At 42.4% G+C, this 19,456-nt stretch overlaps 2 protein-coding genes across 10 annotated transcripts; one reads left to right on the top strand and one right to left on the bottom strand.

Moving 5' to 3' along the window:
- Nucleotides 1-1,406: 1,406 nt before the first annotated feature.
- On the top strand, nucleotides 1,407-16,633 carry LOC100121765 (GTP cyclohydrolase 1). Of its 4 annotated transcripts, none has more exons than XM_032598625.1 (6): nucleotides 2,019-2,199; nucleotides 8,823-9,047; nucleotides 10,884-11,093; nucleotides 12,641-12,806; nucleotides 12,882-12,998; nucleotides 13,524-16,633. In XM_032598625.1, the coding sequence occupies exons 2-6, from the start codon at nucleotides 8,888-8,890 to the stop codon at nucleotides 13,651-13,653; spliced, it is 783 nt and encodes a 260-aa protein (XP_032454516.1). In that variant the 5' UTR covers nucleotides 2,019-2,199; nucleotides 8,823-8,887; the 3' UTR covers nucleotides 13,654-16,633. The 4 variants fall into 4 exon arrangements, with proteins under 4 accessions (XP_001605371.2, XP_032454516.1, XP_032454517.1 ...); XM_032598626.1 differs by lacking the exon at nucleotides 2,019-2,199 and adding an exon at nucleotides 2,274-8,206; XM_008215254.4 differs by lacking the exon at nucleotides 2,019-2,199 and adding an exon at nucleotides 2,275-8,049.
- LOC100679789 lies at nucleotides 8,076-19,376 on the bottom strand. 6 transcript variants are annotated; one of them, XR_004227110.2, is made up of 11 exons: nucleotides 19,173-19,376; nucleotides 18,997-19,102; nucleotides 18,405-18,932; nucleotides 18,228-18,330; nucleotides 17,934-18,155; nucleotides 17,548-17,835; nucleotides 17,284-17,471; nucleotides 16,893-17,203; nucleotides 16,704-16,816; nucleotides 12,868-13,005; nucleotides 12,547-12,770 (listed from the first exon to the last, which is right to left on the bottom strand). XR_004227110.2 is itself a non-coding variant. In XM_031926308.2 (10 exons), exons 1-9 carry the CDS (start codon nucleotides 19,201-19,203, stop codon nucleotides 16,737-16,739), a joined length of 1,857 nt encoding a protein of 618 aa, XP_031782168.1. In that variant the 5' UTR covers nucleotides 19,204-19,376; the 3' UTR covers nucleotides 8,076-9,054; nucleotides 16,704-16,736. The 6 variants fall into 6 exon arrangements, 4 of the variants coding, with proteins under 4 accessions (XP_031782168.1, XP_008213481.1, XP_008213479.1 ...); XR_004227109.2 differs by having other exon boundaries at nucleotides 12,547-12,789; XM_031926308.2 differs by lacking the exons at nucleotides 12,547-12,770; nucleotides 12,868-13,005 and adding an exon at nucleotides 8,076-9,054.
- Nucleotides 19,377-19,456: the final 80 nt, after the last annotated feature.

Raw genomic sequence — 19,456 nt, forward strand, 5'->3', positions numbered from 1 at the left:
TATGCAGAAAACCTGATGGCGTGAATTTTGTAAACAAGGAGATGCTCAATCAAAAAAACCAATTTCATCTTATAACAACTTGTTATTAATTGCGAGTGCGTCATAAAACTAACACCTACTTGTCAAGTTCTAATTGTAACTGCAAAAAAAATGTCGCAGCAAAAGTATGAGATGTAACATTTCCAAAAACGCAGCGCACGCACAAGTATACAGAAAAGGCGAGCGCGGTATACAGCGTTTCTCCCACCTGTTTGCCACTCCGACAATCAAAGGTATTTTCTTATTACTCTCAGCCTTGTGATCTTAGCGTGATCCTAGTGCGCGAGGTTACAACATATTGCAAGTCGCTGTATACGTGTGTGTCCGACCTACTTTGTATCGTTTTATAACTACTGATGAATGAGATTGCGATTAGTCATCCTAAAAACTAGACGACACAGGTGGATTTATGCAAGTAATCCGATTCGTTAGATCGAACTCTGTGATTTCGCTTGGTTCGCTTTATACTATTGTATACTATTGTATGATTTGAAAAAAGGAAGTGCATACTTTTGAGTCGATAATAATTGATGGGGGTCAAGGTTCGATTGTGAGACTCGGATTTCACGGGAGACTTTTTGATCTGTATCGCTTTTCGAGATGAACGGCCAGAGCACTGATTATATATTGATTGCGAGAGTTTGAAAAACTGCTGTATATATTATTATGCAACGAGAGAGTGAAGTAGAATGTATAGTGGGCGTAAAAACTTGAATTTTTTTTTCTAAATTCTACGATATTGAGTTGTAAAAATGCGATTTCTTTTCTATAGACCATTGAAATGTCTTATTTAATTTGACATGCATAACAAAATCTACAAAAAAAAAAAAAATCACTTCACTTGGTCATACAGATATGTAAAAATAGTACAAATCCGAGCTAAAGGATGCTTTTAAAAATCGAATAAATCAACGAAAGCACGTATAAACGTAAGGCCTCGCGCACTGACGGCTGCAAGAAAAGTTTCCCACTTTTCCTCGACGTTGTTCCATTTCGCGCATCGCATAGCGCAAGTGCGTATACGCGTCACAAGTGTTACTCGCACGTTTCAAGATCCTCGACTAGACGTTAATAACGTCACGAGGGGAATCCTCGCAAGAGAGAAGGAAAGAAAAAAGTAGGTACTTACGCGCGTTATCGAGGCGTAATTAGAAAGTGAACGTGAAACGCATACGCATACGTCGTTAGGAGCTGAATATTTTCCGCGTTCGTTCGAATTTTCCACACATGATTCGAATCTATGCACATTGTACACTCGTAAAAAAGGTCGGCTTTAACATTGTAACAAAATGATCCCGAAAAACAAAAACCGCGAATCTGATCTCGCATTATATAATCGAAGTTTAACTTTCCATTTTAGCGTCGAGGTCTCAACTGCAACGGCAAAGGTCTTCCAAAAAGTCGACAATCTCCTGCGGCCGATTGGAAAAAGGCACGCATTACACAGTGTATAGGTAATGGAGCGACCTTCACCTTCGCTCCGATGACCATCATCAACATCGTTATATAACACGTAGACGAGTGGGGACCAGATTTTCGTCAACTATATACACGCCTCACCCTGCTGCACCAGTAGTAACAGTCGGGCTTGACACGGCACGCCACATCGAGCTTTTTATCATCGTCATTACAATACTGCACCATCGGCTGCCAAGAAGAAGAAGAAGAAGAAGAAGAAGAAAGTGGTAGAGGGGATGTAAGCCACACGGGCCATGCGCAAGAGCTTCCGTCACTTGTGTATAAAATTGGCGGTAGCCGCGGCCGCAGGACGAATCAAGCCGGGCAGTGATCGTCTTCCGCTCGAGACGGCCAGATACTTTTCTTCCTACATACGTATACTAACGCCCCACTCGTAGTCTCTCTCTCTCTCTCTCTCTCTCTCTCTCTCTCTCTCTCTCTCTCTCTCTCTCTCTCTCTCTCTATCTTTCTCACTGTCGTGGCGGAGAGCTTGCGCTTGTAAGTGGAGAACTACTGTTGCTAGTCGCTGCAGTGCGCCTTTGACGAGAGGCGACGTTCGCAGACTGCAGAGCAGTGAGTTTGATATCGTGGACTTCTAAACCGTCGTATCAAGAGAAAGAGATATCATGAAGACCGAGAAGAGCGAAAACGGACAGCAGAACGGAGCCGAGAACGGATGTCAGAATGGCAACTGTCGTTCAGGTAATTTATACTTCGATATCGTTGCTTTTTTGCAATTACTCCCTGCGACACTAAAAAGTCTTAAGTAGCTCAGTGTGCGATTTCAATGGCTTGTACGACGGTATTACGTCGTGATTATCGATTTTCAATACTCGATCGAAAGCTCTCCCTCTCGCACTCTGCGGCTTAGCGGCGTAACGAATATACGAGATATTTTATTACTCGTATACGTCGACAAGTGGAAGATCGTGTCGCTGAATGATTAAGTAGATTAAGTCCCGGTAAGGCAAAGCGTATATAAAAATCTCTGTGCGCTCGAGAGAGTAGATCGGTTAAGGGTAAGGTAAGACACTACGGCGAGAAAGATGCGAACGGATTGGGTTACGCGTGTGAGGTGTACAGTTTTCGATACTTGTTTACTCGTTACACTCTGTATGATTTATCAGTTCATCCCTGCTACATGGCGTACGAATTTTCAATAAAAATACATCGAGCTTATCCAGCAATGCAAAAGTCATACCGGTCATAACGCAAATCACGGAGGATAATCCCCTCTCGCCGTCGGCTTTGTCTACGACGACCCGCGACTTCGAAGCACTCGCACAATAGCTCAAAACAAGCCTCGAAGACGTACTCGATTAATCGCATCACTCACTTTCGAAACCTTCATGACGCAAGCGCCGTCGTTGTTCCCTTCAAATTTCACCCCAACAAAAACAAAACCACACGTCACACCCCAGTTGCGCTCTTCACAACTAACACACAAAATACACGTATAAATTTCAAGCATTAGGTTCGCATATCGCCGCTAATTTTTCCTCCCAACCGCGAGAGCTCCAACCGCCTCTCTCGCGCGCAAAAGATCGTTATAGAATAAGAGCATCAGCGGCAATGAAAGCCGATAGAAACAAATGATATTGAGTGTCGGCGAGAAGACACGTGATACTCTCTTCTTCTTTCTCTATATACTTATACTCGCGCCGATCGATCGATGAGATCGAAATAGGATCGGCGGCTCTTTCCGTGCTGGATCTAGACACTCGTATAGGCAACGCGATGACCGTGCGAGATTTTTGCCCGATCGAGAGTTCGAACTTCTCTTTCTCTTCTCTTTACGAGCAGCGGGATATGCTTTTTTTGTGCGGAGAGTCCAAAGAAGGGGGGCGAGATGATCGAGTCAGCTCGTGCGCTCTTTTTTGCTGTCAACGGGTCGGCTGCGCTCTCTGGTCTTGTTTTCAGCGGAGCGGAATCGTTTGGCGAAGAAAAAGTTTGGATATTTTCGAGCTTCAGAAAAGATTCGAATTCTCATAGGATTAATCAATAATTAATAGAGCGATCGAGCCGATTCGAAGCTTCTTTTTCTGATAGCGACGAGACCAACGATAAGTCGAGTCGTTATATTGTAAACAGAAGCTCTTTTAAACGCTTGTATAATCCTAATAAAATCTCCATTAAAATTGAATACCATCAGCACTAGAGACGCGTAACAATAAATTTGCATACCAGACCGGACGATTAAAAGCTCATCGACGCCTCTTCCATTCTCATTACGGCTATACGAGTACCGAATACACTACACGCTCGAAAAGCGATTTTTTTCCCCCTCAAGCCACCTATGCACAACAAAAATATCTTACGTGCTGCAGCGTTACGTGCATGCATAATAATCAGGTATGGCAACCGCACGCGTAATTATCATGGCTCTTTGCACGCGCGCTCGCGACCTTTTGCACGCCTTGGATTCGATAAATCATTATCGGAATCAACTTTTTTCCCCGCATATTCTCTCCCTCTATTCTGTAACGGCGAGTTTATGTAAGTAGTCGCGATACATATGTCGTGCAATTATACATATATACGAGTGCGACACGTGTGTTATTTTTGCCCTCGAGAAGAATCCATTAGCATTTATGTTTACGAAGACTCGGCGGGTAGGACATGTAACGTAACGAGAGTCGCTTCGATATGCTTTGCTGAAATTATTAATTCTCACGAAAAGCTTTGTCGCAATGGTTCAAGCCCCCCCTGAATCGGTATCGCGCTCCGGAGTTTCGTCACTGCGCCGGAGGCAAACAAACCGCCGTCGAAAAAGTGTGTAAAAACAAGCTTGTCGAATGTATAGAGTATATAGCCGGAGAAATGATACTTCGAGATGAGCAGTGTACGGATGCATCGAGAGAGGAGGAGTTATCGGGGATATGTGTAGTGCCATGGTTTCCCCTGATAAGCTCATATTGTACGTAAATATTGAGAAACGTCTATAGTGCTTGCACGCGACGATCACAATATTTCGTTTCTTTATCGTCCGCAAGCCTATATACATTAGCGGGTTTTTTTTTTTTAACTGATAATTCCACGAGGAAATTGAATTAAAATGGGCGGACGATATAGCTTCGGATGTGTTGTATTATCGCGACTTTTTTGTACGGATTATATAGATAAGAGTAATCCGAACGAAGTGTGCGAATGGCGTCTCTTACGTCGTTATATAGAAGCTAAGTGTATGTAGTATATAAATACGACTAGAATTCGTTTTGAAAGCGGCTAACTTTTGACGCGCAAGATCAAAATCTGTCGTGATCTTTATTTCACAATTATATTCGGACGAGAAAAAGTCAGTAAAAGCGCGCGAGCCGCAAGGAAAAAGGCGTGTATAAACGTGCGGCACTTCGAATTGGGTCGCTCGCTCTTTATACGCGCCTTTTTCCTTCTCTCACTGTGTCCGCTCTGCCCGTGCGTGTTTTTTCTCCCTCCTTTTCCACGACTTTTTTCCGAGCCGCGAATCGAAAAAATGAACTTGACATTCTTCGAGAGCGATTGCAGCTGTTCACGCGCGCTGCAAATGTGACGGAACGCCATCGTTCGATTTTTTTTTTTTCTTAACTCGTGTACTGTCGAACCTGCCGATCGAGTAAGCTGCCTTTTTTAATATTAATCGGATTATAACAGCGTCGCGTCGAAAAGCTAAATCCTTGCCTTGAAAGCCAGACCGCCGAAGCGTTCGAAAATGCAAACTTTCCCGCGTTGAAAGCTCGACGAAGACAGAACTGTGATTTTTTCTCTTTGCCCAGCTACTGTAATTGCAAGGATTAGCACGTATACGATTGAAGGACGCGCGCTTGTCTGTATAATCACGCTTCTCGGCTATTTTTGCATATTTTATAAACGCTTGCGAGGGAGATCGACGCAGCTTTCCTACAGTTGCGCGGTTCAGTCGGACTTTCGACGTTTAAGTGGTAAAAGCTTCGCTCTGCTCTCCTGCGCCCTCGGTATCCACGCACACTCATTGTTGAGCAGGTGTCCGACGAGCTTTTCCACATTTTCCCGTGAGTATTTATTCTACCGATTAACGGTCCAGCCCACGTACCGATTTTTTCCACTTCCGATCGGTGTGTATACGCCTACGCACAGTGAAAATCGAGTGTATGAAGGAAAAAAAGTAAAAGCGATCGAGGCGATGTGCGCTCGAGCGGACAGTTTCCATTTTCAATTTCCAGACCGCGAGCTCACGAAAGCGAGAACGTGCAGCGCGCGCTCGTGTTATTGATCTTTTGGGTATAGACGATCGTTGTGGAGCGGATCGCTTAGTTTTTTTAGGTTACTCGCTATATATATATACCTTCTGTTCTTAATTAATACAGAACTTTTTTGCTCGACCGCAAATCGCCTACAATTATAAAGTCGAGAAATTTTCAGAAACGATCTTCCGCGATCCAACGTACCAGGTAAACTCTTTTATAAACTCGCGATCCAGTTTTGAGAAAATCGCGTCAGAAGGCGCAATCTCCAAGCTTTCCATCGAGTATATTCCACAAATTACCCACCGACCTTTCCTCCACACGTCGAGTCGATGACGCGGGCGATTTCGAAGATCTGCTTATTCGCGTCGGTCAATTACATACTTATGCGTCTGACTCACATATGTGTCGAGATTCCGAAACCGAAAGGAAAATCCTCGCGACGAGTTCAACGTTCCTCGCGACGCGTCTCTTCGTATAAGTAGACAAAGTGTGGCATTATATTGTGCAGCTGTGAGAAACGGTTGTTCGGAGCTCGAGTAAAAAGTGCACACTCTCGTTTTTTTCTCTCTTCATATTATATGCATCGAATCGTTTACGAGCATATCACCTTCGTTATCACGGATCTCCCTCGAAGCCGAAGACACATGACGCAAAAAAAAAAGAAAACGTCTTTCATTAATCGTCCATTAATCAACTCCTGATAAATCAGCGCTCAATACCTTCTTCCAAGAGCTAACCGGCGACGCGCATCTCCATAAAATGTTTAACGAGCGAGTGTAAAACCCGTGAAACTCGACGCGAACTCCTTGATCCTTTTTTAGAATAACAATGAGTACACGCGCGTGCAGTATATCCCCTATATCTGACGAAATCCTCCGCTAGGCTTTCATCATATAATCGCGGCGGTGTAATGTAATCGATATCATCCGCGAAAATTCTCGCGGTCAGCCATCAGACCGATAGATTCGCACTGATGCAACTGGACGAATTCAACGATCACGCGTACACACCAGCACAATATCTGGGATATAGACTCCAAGGCTGAGAAAAAGCTCTCCCCATGGATCGGAGCAAAACGCGATAACCTCGTCTTCTTTTCTTCGGACTAAGGCTTGCGCAAGTCGCGAGGATTTTATGTCGATTGGCTGCATTATTCTCTTCGCGCTCAATTAATAGGATCGGTGCATCTCTCTGGCAGCGGCGACGCGGGTTATTAGGTAACGTTTATGGACTGATGAATTTGTTGTCCGTTGCGATATCTTGGAGAGCGCAGAGAGTCGTTGTATAAGTGAGAATAAATTTTATTATTTTTTTCTGCCTCTTCTTCTTTGAGTGAAGTGTACAGTACTCGCGCGCGGGATGTTACGTATTGTGCGTGTATGCCTGTTTTCAAAATACTCAGATATTCCAGGTTTTTTTTTCTCCTTTTCTCTTTGGAACACGTGTAATTAGCTGATCAAAGCTCTTCCAATGATATAGAGGCGATAAGTATGCGATAGAGAGAGAGAGAGAGAGAGAGGAGTATGATATTAAGGTTCTATTACTCGGGAATGTTGTCACCCGTTTTTCAGATTCAATGGATACGCGTTTATTTTGTAATTAACGCTTTTCTTACGTGAGGTCTTCTACCTGCTAATTTGCTGCGTACATTGATGCAACCTGATCATTCTTTTATGTGATAAAAGGACGTTTAGATCTATATGTGCTAGATTACGGGTTGTCTTGTAAGACATCGCGGCGATGGTAGTAGAAGATTGGACATTTTTATTTCGGTCTAATGTAAGTGTTAATCGAATATAAGGATCTTTTTATCGGATGGATCGAGAATAGAACGTTAAAGAATCAGCAATGATAATTAGCCGAGAAATATGGTAATGAAATGATCGAGAAAAAATGTATCTGAATCCTGGTAAAATTTAGGTATTACACAGATCGAACTACACTTTCAAAAGCATTTCACATCGATCCCCCTCGAAAATGGCAAAATCCAACCCTCGGTCCAAATCCCGCAATATATAACACCTATACGTATAAATACACCCTTTCAGCAAAGCATCGTTTCTTTTCTCCAGCGGCACCACTTCCTCCTCCCCCCGATCGCAGCATAGATTTTTCGAGCCACCTCTCCGCGCGGAGCGCATGCACGGAACAGGAGCGAGAGACAGATACATGCATACACACATATAGTACAACACACGCCAGCTCCACCTCTACTAGGCGCGCTCGAGTCCAGCCTCTCTAGCCTCAGTCGCAGCGCGTCACTCCGGCGAGCGACAACGCGCTTGACCGCTCGCGTCTTTTTAAACTCTCGTCTCTCACTTGTAAACCTTTCGTTCTCCGCCCTCGACAGGTCTGTACTCTACTGCTGTTTTTTTGTTTTTTTTTTTTTTTCTAAAACCTCGCGTGTGTGTAGGTGGAATCGTTTTTGAGAGATATCGTGTTCGTTTCCTTTATACACCTGTACCTGAATTTTTGGAATTTTAATTCGTTCGTAAAAAAACAAGAGGGTAAAGTATAATCGCAAACTTTTATTTTCCGAATCGAGCCTCAGCAGCGTCATTCGCGTGTTATTCCAAGGAAGAGATCACTGCGGGGAATCCCGTATACTTACACGCGTATATTATCGCGAGAAGTGTAATAGCGCGCAGCGGTCAATGACGCTTTTCGAAAGTCCTTACAATATCGCGGGACGCACGTAATTTTTCACGGTCGCGATCAGCAGAAATTCGTCCAAGGCTGCTCGCGAGGAAGGAGATTTGATCTGTCGCGCGCTCGCGGGCCACTAGATATATATTGCTGCAACAGGTCGCGACTGCGGTGATTGTATACGAGAAGTTGGTTTCGTTTTTTCCATATATACGCTTTGACAAACAGACGTCGTTGACTAGTTGTCAAATCGATCGATCAGTAGTTGCACAGCTGGTTTATCGATTGCAAAAGCTTTGTAGAGTCGAAATCTCTTAAACGATTCTACACACACACACACACACACACAGGTCGAGCTACGCACAGTGAAGAGTTTCCGTACGCAGGAATTATTGTTTTTTCACGATTATTAAGCATAAAAACAATAAATTCCTGTGTACGCGACCAACGATCATTACAAACAAACGCGTTCCACAGTTGCACGCCAGCAGAGCAATAGAGGGTGTGTATAGTACAATAACAATCGACAAGCTATATCGAAGATGAACGGAGTAGTGCGAAACCAGGAGGAGAGCAAGAGCAGCTCGGAGTCGAAGAAGTCCTGTCCCTGTCCGTTGCGCAACGTCTCCTGGGGCGAAAACGCCGCGGCTGGAAGCGTCGACGAAGAGACTCCCAGAACACCCAGGACATCCACTACGCCAGGTTGTGCCTATAAACGATTTCAGAAAAATTAGAATTGCAAAACTACAAGTGTTATGATAACGCGATAACTTTGATTTTTTTTTGTTTTTTCAAAACCACCGAATTTTCAAGCTCCACGCGCCAAATCCGTGAAGAAAAAAGATCTCTCGCTCATACGTTTTCTGGGTTAATCGCGTCGGGCGATCTATGCGCGATGATAAAGCGGCTCGCGCGCACGGCTGTGTAAAAGAATGGAAGTGAAACGCCGAAAAAGCGTGAGAATAACTCGGATACAGTTACGCCGGCCTCTATTACAGGCCGTATGCGTATCAAGCGCACGCGCGCTCTCGAGTACATGTATTGTACGAAATAACTGTAACAATGCTGCGTTTTTTTTGTGTGCGCGCTCTATACAGCGCCGAAATGAGAGGTGTTTCTTTTTTTTTTTTTTTTGGAACGGGATGAAGATTTTTCGAGAGAAGTCTTTCCTCGAGCCGTTAGGGTTTTTTTTTAGCTGTGCAGTTTTGAGGCGAGAGCGATGTTGAACAATGTAAATCAGAATCAACGTCAATGTCGGTTTTTTGGTTGTTAGGATCTAGAAATTATTGGATAATAAAAACGAGATGGAAACGCGAATGAATTAAAATCTCGTTATGAACGCTTATCAATTTGTATGCTTATTGAGAGCTTCTGTATATTTTGAAAACACATTTCAAAATCTTTCGTTCAAATTGATCACGATTGAAACACTGAATTCGAAAGTTTTAATTCATTTAAACAATGAAAGTCACCGCTAGTTTTATAATTGTAAAAAACTGTCCCATAAAAGCTCTGCATGATTCACAGTTTGTAAAGTTACGCAAGTGAGCAAAACTTATGTGGTTTGTTAAACGATTATTTTCCGTTACGTATTATCAGTGACATAAATAGTTCAATCGAAATTATCATATAACTGCATCAAGTGCGCTTTATTGACTAAAGTATTTCATAGAAATCCCGGCAAATTTACGACGTCCACCTGATCGTTCTGAATATTCATGCGAACCTGCTTGCGACACATAAAATATGGTCGATTTGATTAGAATTGCCCGATAGGTGCGATCGCAGCTTTATCACGGTGATACGCTCATTTTGATTCTAAAGAGGCTTTTTACGCGGTTCAGGTGCGTTGTCACTCAGTCGACGGGGGGTGTAGTCTGTCATGCGGTACGACTACTTAGACTTTGCAAAAAATCGATGCATATTCGATTTTTATTAACATCATTCGAAAATCTGCATAGTCGGGTCTTATCTTTTGATTTTGTCACAGACCCGAAAATGCTTAATCATCATCACAAATTAAATCATCGCTTTTTTCTCCTCTTCGAATTCAATACCAGGAATATAATGTCAATCTTTCCAAACCACATCGACGTATGGCGTTAATTGCCATCGGATATAACTTCCAATCGAACCAAGTGGCAATTTTTGTCGACGCGCGAACGACTGATGGGCACGTGTAATTTAGTAAAATCGCTCGCGATCAATGACAAGAGTGCCTCCTCCGAACAATCCGCACGTGTCGCTCGTTCGCCGACAGTAAATATCAAGTCATATGGCTCCGTCACTTCACTTTGCACAAAGGCACTCGTGTGTCGAATCGAGGGATAATCTACATTCCCATATTATAATAATATAATCGATTCAGCTGACTCAGTGTACACAGATTGATTACACACGAAACAATGTCACCCTCTCCTTATTTCACAATAGCTCTCCCCAACGCTCATCGCGATTAAAGCTCGACTGTATATAGTTTATCTGGATAAGGACAAGTTGCAATAAAGTTTCAATACGTTTGTCTTCGCGTGTCTTCAGGTCACGAGAAGTGCACGTTCCATCACGACATGGAACTGGACCATAGGCCACCGACCCGCGAGGCTCTGCTGCCCCAGATGTCCCACAGTTACAAGCTCCTGTTGCAGGCGCTCGGCGAGAACACCGAGAGACAGGGTCTGCTCAAGACGCCCGAGAGGGCTGCCAAGGCTATGCTGTTCTTCACCAAGGGCTACGATCAGAGTCTCGAGGGTGAGTTTCGATTAAAGTACAGTGTGTACTTGAAGAATTCATACATCCAATATACAATCTTCAGACTATCTCATACATTTATATAAGTATACATTAGTTTTATATCTAAAATAATCCACCTCCGTTAACGTCACCCTCAATGCGTAAAGCCCTGCATCATGACCGGCTACTTTGCGCCCAAAAGCCAACAATACAACACCCAAGACGTGTTTTTATCGGTGCTACACAAGCCACCGGCTGCTGTAGGGCTGATAGTCATTTCATGCCTTATTCAACTCCTCTCTCTCTCTCTCTCTCTCTCTCTCTCTCTCTCCACTCCTCGGCACGACTCGAGTACACACTCCCCAGCGAATTCCAATGAGATTCTCCGGGCTAATTCATCCATCCTTCCTATCGAGCTTCTCGAGAGTCTGCGGAAAGCGTATACGCGCGCCAGAGAGAGAAAGAAGATCGAGCTTTATTCCTGCTTATACGAGAAAGCTCTCTACCTCGAGACCTACTTAAATCTTTTTCTCGCGGCGCTTCGTCTCGGTGATCTACGATGAAGAAAGGGCGAAAATTGTAGACGAGCTGCAGGGTAAATAAGTGCTCTTGAAGCCGAGTCTTTTACATTTCCGACGATGGGAAAATTATCCGCTGCGAGATAGCGTACAATCGTTCGAAAATAAAAAAAACTCGCGATTGTACACTCTTTGTCGTATATTATATTATATACCCTCGCGTCACATGGAAAAGTTCCGATCTTTCCATCAAAACTTCATCATCCTCCAGATAAGAGCATATATAGCTTAGCGTATCCCAGATAAGCGACGCTATATATCCAGTCGGGTTACGTATGCACACTGCTGCAGAGTCACAGGAGTTTAACCGGTTAAGCGCTGCGCATGCAGCTGCTCGGTCATTGCGAAGGTGGCGCGGCTCCGTCTCGTTAAGGTTGCCCTGGTAACGCCTGGCAGCCTCCCTCTCACGCTGCAGCTGCTCTAAGTAGGTCAATATCGAGTAAATCACGGGGCGACAGAGTCGCGCCCACGCGACCCTCGCTTCTCGACGAATAACGTGTGAGACGTGGATTCATTTTTTTTTTCTTCTTCTTTCTGCACGGATTTTGTTTCGGTTTTCACGAGGGAGGATTTCTTCGATTGTCAACGAAAAATTTTACAATTTGTTATTTGCATTCGTTTTCGCAGTAGCAAATGATTGAAAGGGCACTTATTCGAACGTTTCCTTTTTGCGTTATTGCACGTAACGGGATACGAAACCTTCCAATAGGGCAAAATAAAAGCAGCAGAAGTGCAGTACGTAGTACCTGTTGCCTCCCTGCGTCAGCAAGTCCCTTTCTTCAATTATCAAATAGAACGACGTCGTTCTTTGAATCTCAAAAAAAGACGACTCATCTTTTTTAGCTCCCGTTAAATCTCTCTGCTTCTTAGTATTAAGCGTAAAGACTCAACAGTCCCGTATAATGATTTATCTATTATCGTATTAGTAATACAGATGAATAGCTTTTTTCATTTACTCTAGAGACATTCCATATCGATTTTTTCCAGATGTCTTGAACGACGCCATATTCGACGAGGATCATGACGAGATGGTCCTCGTGAAGGACATCGAGATGTTTTCCATGTGCGAGCACCACCTCGTGCCGTTCTACGGTAAGGTCTCCATCGGCTACTTGCCCTGCAAGAAGATCCTGGGACTGAGCAAACTTGCAAGGTTAGTATCTAGAAGTTATTCGACGATTAAAAATAGTAAAAGACAATGCTTAAATTTTCACCTCGTCTGAGGCAGAATCGTCGAGATATACAGCAGACGAGTGCAGGTACAGGAACGTCTGACGAAGCAGATCGCCGAGGCTGTGACCAAAGCTATCGCGCCGGCTGGTGTTGCCGTGGTCGTCGAAGGAGTGTAAGTACTTTTGAAATGAGAAATAATTCTTACATTTCAAAAACAAGTAAAAGCAACGGCACCGCCTGTACACGTGTGCAACACGCGCGATTAAAATCTACGAAACTTTTAGGTCACAAGCCGCACCGCCGTAAAATCGACACTCTAATTCGATCAGCTCACTTTCACAGCCCAACAAACCTAATCGCGCCGCGGTATAATGCCCTCTAAAGCAATCAACCTATACATAGCGATCGGTGTATATACCCTTTGAGTAGAAGCGCTGGGAATCCCCGCAGCGGCCGGAATTCGCTTACGTATCGCCGCGAGGCGCTGAGTAACTACCCTTTTTCCTGCGGCGTTTTCATTTTTTTTTTTTTTTTTTTTTTTTTTTTTTTTTTGCTCTAAACGCACCGCAGGCGAGAGAGACGGAGAAAACGAGAACACGCGTATAAAAGGCCTTGTGCTAGTAAACGACAGCGTGTGCACTTTATTTACCAATCGGATGTAAGATTGATTTCAAAAACTAAACCAAACAATTTTTAGGCACATGTGCATGGTCATGCGAGGCGTACAGAAGATCAACAGCAAGACGATCACCTCGACTATGCTCGGCGTTTTCCGCGACGATCCCAAGACCCGCGAGGAGTTCCTCAACCTCGTGCGTGCGAAGTAAAAGGTTTACTGATTATTGTGAGTAGAATGCGATGAAGAATGAATAGGGAACAACACGCGTGAAAGCTCCGGAGTATGTGTGTGAAAGACGAGGCAAATTATTAACTGATGAAGAATCATCAAAACTCTTGGCTGCTTTTTGACTCGAGACAATACTGCCGAATCCTTCGCTATAATTATTAGTGGAAATAGTTGACATTACGTTTTAGGTTTTTCTTTGAATCAACTTTTAAGATTAATTTTTCAAACTTTATATTATATTCGCGCAGAACAAAAGTTAATTGGTGTAAATATAAAAAAAGAAGGACTCGAAATCGGTCGGCGGCACAAATTGTTTAGAAATTGAATTGAACAAAGGGAAGCAATCGCATTAGTTTATATTTTAGATAAATTTGATTATTTTCAATGCTGCGTTTCGCTGAAAGTTGTGCCGCTGACGACACAATAATCCAAATAATTATATATTATAAATAAATGATATTTTTATAAAATTAATTGTATAAAAAAGAGTATATAGAAAATACATAGGGGAGTGTCGTTCAGCGCAATCAACGCTATCTGTCTGTTTTTATCAGTAATTAATTTGGATTGGTCGATCGATCGACTTTTGTTTTATTTCATAGTTACGCGCCAAGGAACAAATATTTTTTTATTTTATAACGTACAAAATATAACTAAAATTTTTATGGTATTCCGTACTGCACGACTTTCCCCTATTGTATAAAAACACAGTTGTATTGTGTGAGAGACAATTCCTTCGCCAGGCGTTTCAGCCATGCGTCTAGTGAAGAGAGATTTATGATATTTTAACAATGCATGTTATGCAAATTTTGAAAGATATATATATATATATATAGTTGAACAAAAAATCCATAAGCAAAATTTAAAAAAGTACATGTTTAAACCAATTGGCATATACATGCAGATTTAACATGTATTTATTTATATATGCTTCCAGAGTAAATCTAATATATTAAGTACACAAGCAAACAAATTTCATAAAATATACAAATATTACGTAACTTGCGTATATGTATATTAGATGCCAAATTGTATGCTCGTTTCAACAACTCGATTACGCCGGTTAATTGCTTATGTCGTATATTATGACGTTTGAGACATTGTGAAAATTCTGGCGCCTATTATATTACTTCTGATTTCCAAAATTATCTATTATCGGTGAATAGCGATGAATGATTAGCCTCATAATTATATGAGACTGCGGTCTCATTCGAACGAGAAAATTGGTATAGAATATGTACATACAATGAAAACAACATTGTTTCACGTTGCATATTGATGAATATATACAATGTGTATATGAATATATGAATGTATACAATGTGCGTATAAAAAGTGAACTATCGCTTTTAACGAGAATTCAATGTCTATATGCAACTCCTATACTAAGAAGCAAAATGTTATAAACAGTGAGCAAAAAGAAAGGATACAAAAACAGCTTTTGACGTCTGTTACTTAATCTACAATGTGAGCTCGATTTATACTCGAGTTTTTTTTTTTATAATAAAAACGAAAAAAGTAAACAGGTGATAAAGTTTAGTGAAGGCTTCTGTTTGAAAGCGTACCAAAATCAAGCGTAAGCGAGACTTAATATTTTATGGCCTTTTGTATACCTATAGATATACATTCATATATAGATTTATATTTGATATTGCTACAATGACTTTACAACCAATTTCCATGTACTAAAGTAATATCTCTCAGTACCAAACTATACGTATACACGATTTTTAAAAAAGCAGTCGTAATTTGTATAAAAGTTAATCAACAAAAAATTTACAGAAGGCCACATTTTATTATTTATTTCTCGTTGCGTACATCGAATGTCTTGGAGTAGCACTATAAGCTCCAATAAAGTGACGCGCGTTGCCCAACGCGTACCTACATAGAAAAAAAGGAGACGAAGAAGAAAAAAAAGAAGCGAAAGGACGAAGGCGTTCTCGTCTGTGTGCGTTTACGCGATCGATTATAAAGTGCGGCGAAACGCACAGTAATTCAGCCACTTACTGTGCCTTGCCAATGCACTATGTATTGCATACGTTATATACGCACACATTTCAAATGAGATTCAAAGTTGATAGCTCTTTGTGATTAAAGATTATGATATTTAAAAGCATGAAATGATATAAGATTTTCGATCATTTTTTTGTAATATCAACTTTGAAATCCACACTGAAAGTAGAAAAGAATTGTTAGTTACATTCCACTATATTGAAATGTTTAAGAAAATGACCAATCGTGAAACTGTAGTAGCGATTATTGCGGACATTTTTATTCTTATTTAACGTTGGATCATTGAATGAAAACCACTATTTTGAATATACTTATAAATTGAACGATAAAGCTTATTTTTCTGTCCAATTTTGGATTGGTTTTCTACTACGTTATATGCTTACATATTGTATTTAAGGGAATATTGCAATAACAGTAGTTTAGCAATTTAATTTATTATAACATCGACCGTTTGTTCGGAACGTTGATTTATAATAATTATTAATTATTATTATTACGCTCTCTAACAATTGTACATAGCAGAAATGAATCTCTTAATATGCATTCTTTGTTCAGTAGGTAATTGTTTTCTTTTAGTATTCTTAGGTTTGTTAGTAAGCCGTTCGCATTGTATCGGTTTTTTTATCGTCGTTTTGTTCAATTTTCCTTTGAACGTGGAAAAATTGTAATGCCACGCGTTAAACCGAACGATTTCGTGGGGACTTTAAGCGATTACTTATTCTGCCGTTAATCTATACTTTCTTTTTGTTTTTAATATTTACAACGACAAGAATGTATCCAGCGATGATATATCTATGTGCAACTCTATCGACAACCATATGCCTTCTTCACTAAAGATTGCGTACGTGTTACTAGATTGTTTTCGCACTGCACCCAAGGATGTAAAATTTCAATGTTAAAAATATTTTTCTGATATATTATATAGTTTTATTATATTTTGAAAAAAAAAAATTGAATTGCCTTTTCATTTGATTTTGATCACCATAAAAAAATATATAAAAAATATTAAATACATACAGTTTCAGAAGTTAGTTGAAAAAGCCTGCAGAATTAGCACATATAGCTGGATTTCGAATTATGCTTCCCACAGTTGTCACTGCCGTAGGCTGAACTCTTCTTTGCAGCGTTATCTGCAATGAAAAATATTGTTCTTCATCAAGTATTTCCCTTTGTGTAAAAAAATCTTAAAATCACCAATCGACAAACCACAACAGTTAGATCCAGTCTGTATGCCGTAGCATTCGGCGTCTTTTTGGTGCAGCAATAGCAGCATATTGTTGTCACGCGACTTTCTCTGCTTGCGCTCTTGGTGATGACCAGCACTTGGACAGACTCTCCTTCCGTTTCCGTTACCGCTGTACAGTGCTTCTCTTGAGCCATTGTGACTCCTGCAGCCACTACTGGCTGCGGTAACGCTCCTGCCGTTATTGCAGGCTTTATTTTCGTTACCATTCGAAGATTTAGTGCCGCCGCAGTGCAGTGTAGTCGAACAGTCCCGGGGCTTGCTTACGGGCTCACTTGAAATGCGTAATATTTTAGTCAAATGTTTGCCCGGCTCCAACAACACAAGAAAGAAAATAAAAATGTCGAGTGTTACATGGTACTGGACGGTGGACAGGGCGTGCAACAGTTTGGAATCGGCGAGCATCGCAGAACCTTGAGCGCCTCGACGTTGAGCGACGAGACGCCTTTCAGCAAAGCGCGTTGAATCGCGTTCTCGTACTCTGCTCGCTCCTTCACGATCCTCTCGTTCTCTTTGCGCAACTCTTGCACCTCAGCCTCCAACTGCAGTCACACATAAGTATATTCAGCGCCAGAAACGTATCGCTTAATTGAAGTTCAACGTAGTCGATATACATACCTCCGCGCAACATGACTGAAGTCGTTCCTCCTCTGCGTGGACGGTCGCCAGTTCCGCTGGACTTAGGCTTCCGGGAGTCTGCTTAGCGAGAGCGGCTGACATGATGTGCGAACGGCTCTGACTCCGCGGGGAGATCAAACCGGCGCTCTGATGATGCTCGAGTTGAGCGCTGCGCACTGACGACGGAACAGCCGACTGATGTTGCTGGTCGTGGCCGGTACTCTGCGCGCTGGGAAGGCCCGACACCGCCAACAACTGTCCCGTGTTGTCGAACATCTGACCGTTGCGCTGCGTTTTTCACGAACGAACGCGAGATTATTCGCGATATATGTGTCAAAATAAAACAAAGTCAAATCTTAATAAGGAGAAAATTCATCGCGACTTGCCATTTTCTCGTTCATCGAAGAGTCAGCCATAGACTTGGCCGCTTCACTGCTTGTCAGCTGATCCCTCAGCATGGACGACTCGCGGCGGCTCTCCTTCAGAGAGGCCATGATCTTGGCTAGCTCTTGATGCAGGTTCAGAATGTCCTTACGCGACCACTCGATCTTGTTCTCGACGAGGCTAGTCCACTTGCGCGTCCGGTTCATCAGCTCTACCAGGGACAGCTTGTAACGATTCGCTCGATTGAGGATTCTGATATATTTTGCGGCAATTAAGTAAAATTGACGCGGATATACCTTCAGCTCGTGCTCGAGGTTCTCGCTGAGACTCGTCAGCGCCAGATTGGCTTCCGACAGATTATGCAGCGAACAGTCCAGCATCTCGTCAACTCGAGGGTCTCTGAACAAAACCAACTCGTCGAAAGACTTTTTTCATGCAATGTACTAAAAAAATTTATTTCGCGTGGTACTAACCCAGTGCTAGGAAGAGCCTGCCCAGAATAGAGGTCTACAGGCCCCTCGTACGCTACGTTATCCTCTGGCCCTTCCAAGCCTGATCTAAAAGGTGTCCCCCTACCACGATGGTCTACGGATCTAGAGGGCGTTGATGCATGAAGGTCCACGGGACCTCCCATACCTGACCGGGACTCATGTAAATCCACAGGTCCTTCCATACCCGATCGCGACTGATGATCTACTGGACCGGACCGTGAATGATGGTCCTCAGGACCGTCAAATCGCAAATTATCCACTGGGTCGGATTGCGAATGATGATCCACTGGGTCCGATCGTGAATTGTCCGCAGGGCCGGAACGGGAAGTGTTGTCCTCGGGCCCACCCATGCTAGTGTTATTCATACGAACGGACTTGTTCGTACCCGCGGTGTTATCCTGGGGACCCCCCATACTGGAATCGTTCATCCGAACGGCCTTGTTCGTGCCCGAAACATTGTCCTCGGGCCCATCGTCTGCACCACCGCTCAGACGAGGTTTAGTAGTTGTTCTAAATATAGTTTTCACGTAGAGGATTGAATGCCCTGTGTTAGGTTTATGGTTTGGAATATTACCGAGAAAGTTTCTTCTTAGAGGCCTTTTTGAGCTCTTTGCCGCGAATCGGGGTGTCCTCCGAATGGCAAGACTTGTTTGGGATGATCGAATCATTGCTTGAAATACCTGTTCGGTGAAAGAAATTGATGATGGATATTCATAACTTATAAGTAAAGATCGTTTCAAAATTATCAACCTTTATGAGTTTCTCCGAAATTTTTACTCATTTTTGTGATACTTTGTCTGAACTGTTATTAATTAGATTGAGTTTTTTTTTATCTTTTTAAGAAGACTATAATTTACTTAGTTGGATAATTAGTTACACTTGAAAATTTAGAAAATCGACTGTTCCCATCTTGGTTTCCTTTGATACAACCGTCAGCATAAGTTCAGCCTAGTGAAATCGGCTGCAACGCCGATCATTTGTTTTTATTCTAATAAATACTATTATGGTACGGGTAATTTTTTTCGACGTAGGAA

This window comes from Nasonia vitripennis, chromosome 3 (assembly GCF_009193385.2).
Source record: "Nasonia vitripennis strain AsymCx chromosome 3, Nvit_psr_1.1, whole genome shotgun sequence".
NCBI classification, from domain to species: Eukaryota; Metazoa; Arthropoda; class Insecta; order Hymenoptera; family Pteromalidae; genus Nasonia; species Nasonia vitripennis.